We start from the raw sequence: 12,632 nt of genomic DNA on the forward strand, positions 1-12,632 counted from the left end.
GCCTTGTGCATAACATCTTTGATGTACTTTGACTGAGACAAAAAAGTCTGCCATTAGAAAGTGATTTGACTTCAATGCCAAGGAAGTAATCCAAATTACCAAGTTGTTTGAGAGCAAACTTGGAGTTTAGCTGATTAGTGAGATGTTGTATGAGATCAGAGTTGCTACCAGTGATTATAATATCATCTACATAAACCAAAATGTAGATGCAATGACCATTGGATCGAAGAATGAAGAGAGAAGGATCACACTTGCTAGAGACAAAGCCAAGCTGATGAAGTGCTGCTTGAAATTTCTCAAACCAAGCCCTTGGAGCTTGTTTGAGACCATAAATGGCTTTATCAAGTTTGCAAACTAATGACAAGTCAGTAACCTCAAAACCAGGAGGTTGAGTCATGTAGACTTCTTCCAAGAGTTCTCCATTGAGAAATGCATTGTTAACATCTAGTTGCTTTAAGGGCCAACCATTAGACAATGCTAAGGTGAGCATAACACGAACAGTAATGGGTTTAACAACTGGAGAAAAGGTTTCATTGTAGTCAAAACCATGTTGTTGATGGAAACCTTTGGCAACAAGCCTAGCCTTGTATTTATTGATAGTCCCATCTGGATTTTCTTTAATGCGAAATACCCATTTGCAGGCCAATGGGTTGTCTAGAGGGAGGTAGAGGGATGAGAGACCAAGTGTTGTTAGCAAGGAGAGCATTATACTCAGTGCGCATAGCTTGACACCATTCAGGAACTAGCAGTGCTTGTTTGACAGTGGTTGGCTCCATATGAGCAGTGAATAAGGAAGGAGCAGGACCTTTGGATCTTGTAAAAAAAGTGTGAGTTGGAGAGTAAGGCATGTGGTTACGTGGAGGAACATAGTCAGATCCTGATGTGAGAGGTGGAGTGGAGGAAGAAGCTGATAAAGGAGACTCAGTGAGGGAAGGACAGGAATTAGTAAGGACAAGAGTGGATAATGGAGTAGAGCCAGGACTAATGTTGATGTTGACTATACCAAGAGGTGAAAGAGACTGAGGACTCAAAGTAGCTGATGCATCTATGATAGGTAGAGTGGCTGGTCCAGGAGAAGGAAGATGTGTAAGGGGTTGTGCTGCTGTATCTGAGATGGGAAGACTTGCTGGTCCAGGAGAGGAAAGATGAGGAATAGGCTGTGTGGTACAGTGTGATGTTTGATGAGAGCAATGGGGTGCAAGAGATGAGACCCGTGATTGTTGAATAAGGGAAGCATTGGGGAAAGAGCAAAAAGAAGGAAGGATGTTGCTAGAATAAGAGGCTGAATTTGGGATAGGTGTGACAGAAGCTGAGTCTGAGGGAAACAAAGCTGAAAATGGAAATTTATTTTCATTGAAAATGACATCTTTGGATATATAGAGTTTGCCATCTGGACTGAGGCATTTGTACCCTTTGTGGTTAGAGGAGTAGCCTAGAAAGACGCACTCATGGGACCGAAAGTTAAACTTGTGCTTGTTGTATGGTCGAAGAAGGGGAAAGCAGGAGCATCCAAAAGTTCGAAGGAAATGGTAATTAGGAAGAGATTTATAAAGGGCAAAATGTGGAATTTGAAATTGTAAAGTTGATGTAGGTAGTTTGTTAACTAAGTATACAGCAGTAAGAAAGGCATGGTCCCAAAATTTTAGAGGAAGAGATGCATGAGCAAGAAGAGTGAGACCCATGTCAACTATATGCCTATGTTTCCTCTCAACTAGACCATTTTGATGGTGTGTGTGAGGGCAAATTAATCGATGAGTAATGCCCATTTCAGTAAGAAACTTGGTAAAGGGGCGAAAATTCACCACCCCAGTCTGTTTGAACAGACTTGATGACCTGCTTAAATTGTGTAGATATTAAGGAATGAAAGTTTTTGAAGACAAGTAAGGATTCAGACTTGTGTTTGAGTAGATAAATCCAAGTAAATCGTGTAGTGACATCAACAAAGGTGATGTAATACAAAAAGCCTTGAGAGGACTGAACAGGAGCTGGTCCCCACAAGTCACTGATTATAAGTTGAAAAGGTTCATTATATTCTGTAGAGGAAGGGGAAGAAGGTAATCTATGAGACTTTCCCATACAGCATGCTGAACAGAATTCAGGAACATTCTTATTACTCAGTGAAATATTACAATGAGATATAACCTTTTTCAAGTATTCAAAGTGTGGATGTCCTAATCTGGAATGCCAGATACTACCATTCACAGATGCATCAGTACAGACTGTATTACAGGACAAAGGTTTACAAACAGACTTGAATGAGTTAACAGAATTATTGGACACTGAATTACAAACTGATGGATTACAATTGAACACTGTATTAACAGAATTATTTGAAAGAGAAGGAGATCTTGAACAGGTTTGATACACAGCTGGAGCAGTAGCTTGAAGACCTTTGAATTTGTAAAGTCCATCAAGTCCAAGAGAGCCTTCAAGTAAGACCTCCTGAGACTCCTGTGATTTGACAAAACAATGAGTAGCATGGAATTCAAAATAGACATTGTTATCCTTGGCAAACTGACTAACACTCATGAGATTTTTGGTTATTTTTGGAACTAGGAGAAGATTATGTAAATTAAAAGAAGCATATGGTGGAAGTGAGGAACGAAAAGAACTGGAACCAACAGAGGTGATTGACAAACCTTGGCCATTACCAACAAAAATTTGGTCTGGACCATCATATTGAGAGCTCTGCATCAAACTTGCTGGATTAGAAGTCACATGATGTGAGGCTCCTGAGTCAGGATACCAATCCAAGGCCAGCTGGTTATTCACAGTTCCAATAGGTGCACGCGAAGGACCAACTTGTGAGAAATTGACTTGAGGTTGCACTGCTTGTGAGAAACTACCTTGAGTCTGTACATTAGGAAAGGATCCAGGAAAAGCAGGGAAATAGTTCCAGCTAGGATGAGGTGAAGCTTGCGAAACAGCTAAGTTTGCTGTTGCTGGAAAATTTGCTGGAAAGTTCACTGGAGGAGTGTGTGCTGTCATTGGAAATTGAGAAGGAGATGCTTGATTGTACCTCCACCAGCAGTTTGTGGCTTCATGACCACTCTTTCGGCATAGTTGACAAGTGACAAAGGACCTACCAGTACTCCTGCCACCTCGATATCTACCTCTACCACCACGCCAACTACCACGAGTTGGTTGTGTGTAAGGTCTGAAAGCATTTCCTTGTTCATAAGGATTTTGTTGAACTGGTGCTTGTGGTATGTTATGCACTTGTTCATGAACACTAGCAGTGGTAGACAACAAAAGAGGATGATGAACCACATTTACAAAATTGAGACTTAAAGCACTGGATTGAAACTTGGTAAGCATGGCCTCTTGAGCCAGAATTTGAGATTCAAGATCATCAAAATTGCCTGAATCTCTGCCTCTGAAATATGTGATGAAAGGACCGTATTCTTCAGGTAATCCTTCAAGAACTGTTCGAACAAGCTCTTTATCAGTGATTGGCTCACCTATTGCAATCAAGGTGTCACCAAGTGCCTTTACACGAGCCAGGAATTCTTCAATGCTTCTGTCACCTTTCTTGATGTTCTTGAGTTCGGAGCTAACTTGATTTGCTTTAGCTTTGGTAACTGAATCAAAATATTTGTGGATTTTGTCCCAAGCTTGATGTGACTGACGCACTCCAAGGATCTTGTTGATTATATCCTCTGAGAGAGTAGATTGAAGCCAAGTGAGAAGCATTTTATCAGTTTTCTCCCATTCAACAAATGCTGGATTAACTTGCTCAGCTGCACGATCTTCATTTGACAAGAAACGCAACAGAATATGAGGATTAATCAGAAAACGTTCTAGTTGATGAGCGATTATCGGTGGTTCAACAATTTGTTTCCATAACAGAAAGTTTTTGTTCGTCAACTTTACTGACAATTGAGTGTTGAAAAATATAGGAGATCTTGAGTCATTGGAGGTAGTAGGAGACAGAGAAGGAGATGAGGAAGCTATATCAGGATTTTGTGATGTAGCGGAAGCCATGGTGAAGCAAGAGAAATGGATTAGGGCCCCAAGGTTGGAGCTCTGATACCATAAACGAAACCAGAAAGGCTAAGAGCTCAAGGAAGAGAACAGAGAAGCTAGGAGAAGAGAGACTCTCATATTGGAACGTATTTCATTGATTACAAAAGTTGCACAATAGATCTATTTATAGATCAGTGATTGAGAGGATAATCAGTTGCCTTTGGTGCAACTGAATCCGTGAATAGTAGAACAGTCACTAACAACTTAAACTAACAAAGTAACTGAAAGCTAAGTGCAGTAACTAAACTAAGTGCACTGTGATGAATTAGCTGATTTACAATGTGGAGAATATAGCTAATCTACTGTATACTCTAATAAATTTCAACCAACAATATAAAAAGTATCAAAGATATTATTGATAGGCATTCCTCTTTCCTTCAATCTTTTCTATCATTAAGACTTGCGAAAACATAGCTTATTTGTTTGTGCTTGCTATCAAGCTAATTTTATTTTTTAAGAAGTTCTAATCGATTCATTGCTTTGTGTATAATTCGTGGTGTTTAAAAATTTGGCCCGGCCATCGACTCGGTCGAGGTCAGGGGTCATGGAGTCACGGGTTCAACCGGGGGATCACGGGGTCACTATGCTGACCCGGTTTTATATATTATAAAAAATAAATATATATATCATATATAAAAAATATTAATAAAAACAAACCACCAATCATCAAAGATTCAATATACTTAACATAATTCACTAATTACAACCACAAGTCAATATTATACAACCTAATTAAAGTATCAAGATACCAAAGTACAAAACTCATATTCTAATAGGATCAATACGCTGACCCAAATCTGCCTTTTTGGAGAAGGTCCCTGACAAAGGAAAATTTAAAGGAAGTAAGAATAAGTTTTTGTTTTCCATCGACGACCGTAAGGATTTCATTTGAATAGATAAAATTCTTACCTCTTCTAGAAGATTCATGTTTGCGAGGTGTGAAGATTGAAGACATATAGGTCGTTGGGAGAGAAGAGAACGATTAGATTTAGGTTTGCAAGCATTTTTGTTTTATTTTTTTTTAATAAAACGAAGTTGTTTCATAGAGTTTTTTTTAAAAAAAAAACAAACATGCAATGACCCCCTTTGACCCCTATGACCCGAGAGTCACTGAAACTCGGTCGGGTTTTGGGGGTCGGAGGGGTCGATGTGGATATATGGTTCAACTTGTGACCCCAACCCCCAGAGGGAAGGGGTCAGGGTTGACCCAGGTCAACTCGGGGGGCGGAGCGAGGTTTTAAAACATTGCTAATTCGATTCAGGATGAGTCTCAAGATTAAAACTTTAAATTTCTTTTAAAAATGATAGTTAGAAGAATTGAAAATATATTCTCATCCCTACCTACTCAATATTTTAATACCAATTAAATTACCATCATTTAATATTCTCAAACTAATGTTAAAATCTTATATACATAAAAAAAAGTGCAATATATTTCTCCTGTTATTGGATGCAACACAAAAAAATAAAAAAATAAAATGAGACTCACTTAGAAGATGGAGTGAACCAATTTGGGTGTTGCCACGTTGGGGGCACAGATCCTTCGATGTGCTACCAAGGATTCTATTTCTACGAGACACTTTTCTCAATATCTGCCTCTGACACCGTTTGTCGTATCATGTTATGCGAGCGGAGAGTCGGGGAGCATAGAACAGCTTTATTCGCAATTCTAAAGATTACAATCATATCATATAATAGTGAATTAATAGTTATGATTTTATAATTATCTATTTTATTATTTTATTTATTTATTATCATTATGAGTTCTTTTATATTCTTAACAATTTAATTCGAAAGTGATTAAGACTTTTTTCATGAGTTCAATTATTATTATTTTGTTATAAATCATATGTATCCTCCACGGGAGATAATCTTATTCAGGACGAAAAAATATATATTTTAATCTTAGAATTCAAACAATTACTTTTAATCACTGAAGCGGTGGCGGTGGCGGCACCCATTGGATACATTATTATTTAAAACCACTTGTGTATTGACCATGACATTTTATTTTGATTTGAATTTTCTCATTTCTCTAAGAACTCCCAAGTTTAATCATTTTCCCATTTTTACTAGTTGTGTCAGACCTTCCTTTGTTCTCGGTCATGTTTGCCTCAAATGTGTTGGAAATACCTCGTTATCTTCTTCTGGCTTCTTCATTCAGGAGGTTGTCAGTCATGGCGTTCATCTTCAATTTTCCATCAAGAGTCGAGTTGCTTAATGTCACCACCAGATTATCTCATCTTTCTGGCAACGAGCTCAACAGCAACAAAGCTTGCATCTCGTCATCAATTTTCATCTCGACTTTAAACAGCTGATTCACAATAGCTTTGTAGGTGTTTAGGTGTTCAATCATGCTCATGTTGTCCTTGTATTTGAGTTTCACAAGTCGGCGAACCAGGTGTGCTTTGTTCCTGGGAGTCTTTTTCTGAATCATAGACTCCAGCTTCGTCCATAACTACGCATTCGTAAACTTGGACACGTGCTTAAAGAGACTTTTGTCAATATATTTCCTGATCATGACTACCGTCTTCCGACCCAGGATCTCTCACTCCTTATCAGTTTTGCCTTCAGGCTTCTCTTTAAGGATGATGAGCTCGTATAAATCTTTGCAGTAAAGATGATCTTCCATCAGCGGTCTCTAATAAGTGAAGTTGTCCGCGATCAGTTTGAACATGTCTCCATCATGTGAGATTTCACTGGTCTCTATCTCGTCTCTCTCAGAACCCATCGAACCCGAGCTTTGATATCACTGTTGGAAACTCGGTTCCCTCAACTCGGCTAAGAAGCCTTTGCGAATGTCAAACGTCGTCGAGCTAGGAATTCAGCTCTTCAATCAAAGATCGGTCTGTATCAACAGGTTAGCCAACGCAGTGGATAAATGAAAAACGCAGAGGAGAGATAGAGAGAACACAAGCAAATTTTAACGTGAAAAAATCTTCTCCAATGTGAAGAAGTAAAAACTCACGGGACACTAGTCCAGTATCAAACTTCCACTATAAAAGTAATGGTGGTACACTCAAACCTCACCTACAATGGTGATTTTCTCTCAAACTTCCTTAAGAAGGTATAATATTCAAACTTCTCCCTAGAGGTGCTCTCAAAATCAAAGTTTTGAGCTTTTCACTCAAAACCCTCAAATCTCACAAGCCAATCTTTTTCTTTTCTTTTTCTCTTAACCTACCTTCATCCTATAACTAATGTATTTATAAGAGAAGGAAAAGGATTAGGGTTTTAGGATTTCTTAAACCTTCATAGGCTTTGGGTTTAGCATTAAGAAGGAAGTCCGACACTTTTTACCTTCGTGAGTCAGGGCATATAAAACCTTCTATTTTTCTCTTCCTCTAACGTGGAACTCCTTAAATCTCACTTTCTTCATTTCTTTTATTTCTAATTTTTTATTTATCATCCATAGAACATTATTTTTATCCCAGATTAATTAAATCAACATCTTTCTCCTATAATTATTGTAAATTTATTTGAATGTGTTAGAAACCAGCAATCAAATAGTTTCATATTTTTATTGTCATTATTTATTTTTCATTTATTTATTTATTTTCATCTTTAGAGACCCTAGATGTGTTAAATACTTCATCATAAGATCAAATTTTATGAGTTCTTTTATATTCTTGACAAAATTTAATTCGAAAGTGATTAAGACTTTTTTTCATGAGTTCAATTAATTATTATTTTTTATAAACCACGTGTATTTTTCACAGGAGATAATTCTGTTCGGAACATAAAAATATATATTTTGATCTTAGAATTCAAACAATTACTTCTGATCACCAAAGCGGTGGCGTATTTAAAAACACTTATGTATTTGATTTGAATTTTCTCATTTCTCTAAGAACTCCCAAGTTTCCTTATTTTCCCATTTTTACTAGTTGACTCAGTTGATTCATTTATCTTAAAATGCGAATAAACAACTTCCCATATTACTTTGAACTTTGAAGATCACTAGTGGACAATAGTGAACTCTTACCAAGAAAGGCTGAAAGCCTGAAACCGAAGTCAGCTGATTGAGAATGCTGCCGCATGCCCCTCTCGGAAAAGGCTTCCCGGCAAGTATACTGCGTGTTCTTAAACATATCTTCCAGCTAAAAACTCTTTATACGACATTGTAAGCATTAATAAACTTAGAATAAACTAATTTAAACACTACATTTTTTATTTTATTTTATACAATAACAACACAGTGTATCATTTTTTCCGGGAAACAAGTATTTATGCAGGGGAACGCTTCTCCATTCCATCAATTTATGGAATAAAATGACAATCCAAACACTCATAATTTACATTGCTCATTCAAAATGAATTTTGTAAGTCATCACATGGAAAACTAGACCCAACATCGCCGAATATACATCCCCCAATATATTACAATAAATAAATACAGGACCTATTTGTAATTGTGGAGCTTGTGTTCCAAGCGCAAGTCAGGTTTCCACCACTGATGAATTCCATGAGCTTCTTTGAAATCAGGTGAAGGTGTAACATTAACTGTCAGAGAGGCTGAAGGAATGAGGTGCAGGGCTTCGGATTCCTTCCCAAATGCACCCATCAGTAGGCCACTGAGTGAGTTTTGAGTTGCTAACCTTTCAATGACTCCTGCTCCAATTTCCTCCATTTTTCTTCTGTGTTCAAAGTATCCAATATACTCTGAGCAGATATGATCGGATGGATTCACAAATAAACATGGGACCCAGGCAGACAAAGCAGCAAATGGATCCAAAGATAAATCCTTCTGCTGCTTGGCTTTCATAGCAATGGTGAGTCCAGCTGTTATCACGCTGCCAGCAAATCGAATCCCATGTTTCAATTTCTCATCCTTAATTCTCTCAATTGGAGCAGATACGAATGGTGGGTTGAAAAGAAAAGATTCAATAAATATCCCACTCTTGGCCATGGCTTTCCCAGTAAGCATTGCCATTGCTGATCCTAGGGAGTGTCCGGCCAACCAAACATTTGAATCACCTACAGTTGCTACCATGTTTCGAACAGCTTGAACAGCTATGTCAGAGCGAGAAGTTTGATGAAGCCCTTGTCTGATTAAGTGGATATCTAACTCAATATCACGTGAAACTGAGTGTGATTTGGTTAAAGTACCTCGAAAGGCAATGACATAACGTGGACTTCTATATAAAGTGTCGTTACACTGAGATGCTGGAGGCTTAAACTCATAGATTGCACCAAAGATGGAAGAATCAACATCATCTACAAGTGGGCGCAGCAGCTGAAAGTGGAAGAATGTCCACCAAGGCGGTGCAAGAGCGTCGGGACCTTCACGATTTTCTTGCCGGTCCCTTTCTAGAATGTAAACACCTTGGACCAAACTAGCAGCAACTGACATTCGATGATACGCGTTATCCCTGAATTAGATGGTAATTATTTTACATTAGCCAAACACTTCTTATAGGGGGAAAGAATAGCAAATCCTCAGATAAAAGCTTTTAGGAATCAAAATGATCTTAACCAAGTCAACTAGAATTTCCAATATTGAATCTCTATACAAAAAGAACATCCTATAGGTAATAGGTTTTTGATAAACGGAATATTTAGTAAAATACCTAGATATGAAAAAAGGGTCTTGAAAGACATACTACATACTTCCTGATATCTTGATGTGAACACATGGTTATGCACATTATATTTCACCATATTACCCTGAAGATATATTGCTATGTACAATCAAGGCAACTCATACTCATGTCAGACATCAGGCATGCAGAAGAAGAAACAATATGATATAAAGTACACAAGACATAGTGATTAGTGAAGAAACTTATTATCTGAGTACACAAATTAAACAGATAAAATTTAAAGTGGAAGATTTGTTCGATAGATCTTACCATAAGACATAAGGTAGATGCAAAGGTCCTGTAAGGTCAAAACTTTCTCTCTCAGAGGCCATGACACCATATGCACCTCACGTGTCTTCCTTCTGAATAACCAGAAATTGTCAAAGAAGTAAAAAAACAAAAATGGATCAGTGTGTCTGTACATAGATAGATTATGAAATCTCCACCTAAAAATGATACTGTTTCTAATGGGGGGAAAAATTGCTTCGGATGATTTCTGTAATTAACACACATGGCAGCAACTTAAAATCATTCATTGCCGTGCTGGCTGCTGCATACTATCCAGTCAAATCCATAGCATAATTGACAATATGAAGTGTGTGAAGTCAATCAAGTATATTAAAAACATCAACAATAACCTCAAAAGTTAAAATTTTGACATTTATACTTATTGACTACAAGCAAAATTCATAAACCAAATAAACATCCCGTCCAAGTTCCCTCTCCATTCTCCCAGATTCACATGGCAGCGAGAAAACCCAACAAGGCAAAAACTCAAAGAGATCTGGCCATAATAAGAACAAGTACATAAAAACACACACAAAAAAAAAGCTCTTTTGATACTCAAACCTCACTTGTGGCATGCATCATATCTAGACATGTCACCAAGAAATCATCAATGCCCACGTCAATTTTGTCTTTTATCACCTACCTGGAAGTCCACTAAGATGGATCTGGTTTTAAAACCTCATAAACAAGAACCAGGATCCCGAAAAGGAAAAAAAAAAAAAGGTGTTTTTTTTTTTATTATTTTATTTTATTTTCAAAGCATCAGATTCTGGAACACATTTTCCGTCTTCTTCAGAGACTTTTCTTTCTAAAAACTCAAATTGCACCTTCATATCTAATAGTCAACCGATCATAGTTTTATCAAAGAGGAAAGACGACGCGAATGATAATGAGGAACAGGAAGAGTTTAATGTTGGAGACGAAAAAGCAAATCGTCGATATAAAAATTCTGAGAATAAAAGGCGCATCTAACATTGGAGATTCGAAAAGTGAATGAATGGACAAATAATATCTGAAATTTGAGATTCACATCGATCGCATTTGAATAAGGACGAGATAAACAAAAGAGAAGTAAGAAATAAAGAATAGAAGGAATGAAGAATGAGAAACGAGATGAGATGAAAATGTAAAAAGAAAAGGGGATTCTTACGTTGGAATGGGAGAGGGTGGTGGTGGCTTCAGCCTTCAGCGGAGGTACTCGTATTGCAACCGTAATGAGAGATGAGATGAAGCATATTCGCATCGCACGCACCATCGCAATTTTATTACGTAGTGTTCCTTTTTGAAATACCAACGACGTCGTATAGCCTGCTGATAATGAAAGCCTTGTTTTGCAAACACGCCACTGCAACAATTGGCTTCAAGGCTTTCGTGAATAAAGTGATTTGCGTTTGATTCCAAGTGGACTTATAAATATACATTACTCAAAGTGCTCATGTCAAATCATTGGCAACTTATAACTTTTAAAGGTAGATACGTGAGCGCGACTCGACACAAGAAATTGGGCCTCTTACCTAACTTTTAATTCCAAAAAAATGCTTGCATATTTTACACTTCAATTTCCTTGAGGCAGAATTATAATATAATTCGCAGTAAAAGATGGACGAATTCTTACTTCATTCTGTTTCACAATAATTATCTTTTCAAATGTTTTAGTTTGTTTTAAATTAAATTATTTATCATTTTAAAAAATCAAGAACACATTTAGTATTTTTTTTCTAAGTTATCATTGTATTTTAATATTTTTGCTAAGTGAAATGAGAAGTAATATAGACAAATAAACCTTTATTTTCTTGGAATTTAAAATACTTAAATATTTTTTTAATCTTTGAATAAAATCTTAAATGGCGATTATTTTGAAAGGGAATGAATATTTCACTTTTTTTTAAAAGAAAAGTTAGAAATACAATATTTTCAACATATTTATTATTAATAGGTGATGTTTTGGACTACACAATAAGTGGCACAACTTCTACAAGAAACATATTAAGATAAGTGACCATTTTAATAATAAGAGATATTATCTATTATTTAATCTCCCAACATTTTGACTTTTACTCAAACTCTTATATTTTCAAGTATAGGCCATCTATAAATAAAGTGATAAGTCTCTAAGACAGTCACGGACATGTTTGGGTGCAAGTGTGTGCTAGTACACACACAAATTTTTTGGAAAAATATATATTTTGGGTCATCAACAAAAATTACAGGACTTAATTTAATCTCTTAAAAAAAAAGTCAACTCGTGATACTTTTAAATTTCAAAATAGACCCATATTATTCCTTTTGGGGGATTAATGTGGGTCTTTTTGAATTTCAGAGGATCGTGATTTTGATTATCTAGGTCTATTTTTGAATTCTGAGGAATCACGAGTAGACTTTTTTTTTCTAAGAGATTAAATTGAGGTCCATAATTTTTATTGAGGACCCAAAATGCCTTTAGTTGACTCTTGATTACTTTTTTTATATTAAGTTAAAGTTTTTTTTTTGCTTATATTCTTTTGTATTTTAATATATTTAAAAAAAATATTTTTTTTTTCTTTATTCTTTTATTCTAAGTGTGTAGACATCTCTAACATACATATTATGAATCCTACTATCTTAAATGTCACCATGCACACACTCGCCTCAAGCCTCATTAGAGTGATCTATTACCCTTTATGACGTCTTTTTTATAAACTTCCACAAATGTACAAATCTCATATTGACTACAACCCCTATGAATGAACATTCATC

The 12,632-nt window shown here is 36.4% G+C and overlaps 1 protein-coding gene across 1 annotated transcript; it reads right to left on the reverse strand.

Annotated features, from left to right (window-relative positions):
- Nucleotides 1-8,317: 8,317 nt before the first annotated feature.
- LOC133304970 (GDSL esterase/lipase At4g10955-like) lies at nt 8,318-11,137 on the reverse strand. Its single transcript, XM_061505060.1, has 3 exons — nt 11,047-11,137; nt 9,879-9,970; nt 8,318-9,398 (listed from the first exon to the last, which is right to left on the reverse strand). Exons 2-3 carry the CDS (start codon nt 9,938-9,940, stop codon nt 8,429-8,431), a joined length of 1,032 nt encoding a protein of 343 aa, XP_061361044.1. The 5' UTR covers nt 9,941-9,970; nt 11,047-11,137; the 3' UTR covers nt 8,318-8,428.
- Nucleotides 11,138-12,632: the final 1,495 nt, after the last annotated feature.

The sequence above is a fragment of the Gastrolobium bilobum genome, unplaced genomic scaffold, assembly GCF_033153095.1.
Source record: "Gastrolobium bilobum isolate Gb01-03AN ecotype WA unplaced genomic scaffold, APGP_CSIRO_Gbil_v1 utg2887, whole genome shotgun sequence".
Lineage (NCBI taxonomy): Eukaryota > Viridiplantae > Streptophyta > Magnoliopsida > Fabales > Fabaceae > Gastrolobium > Gastrolobium bilobum.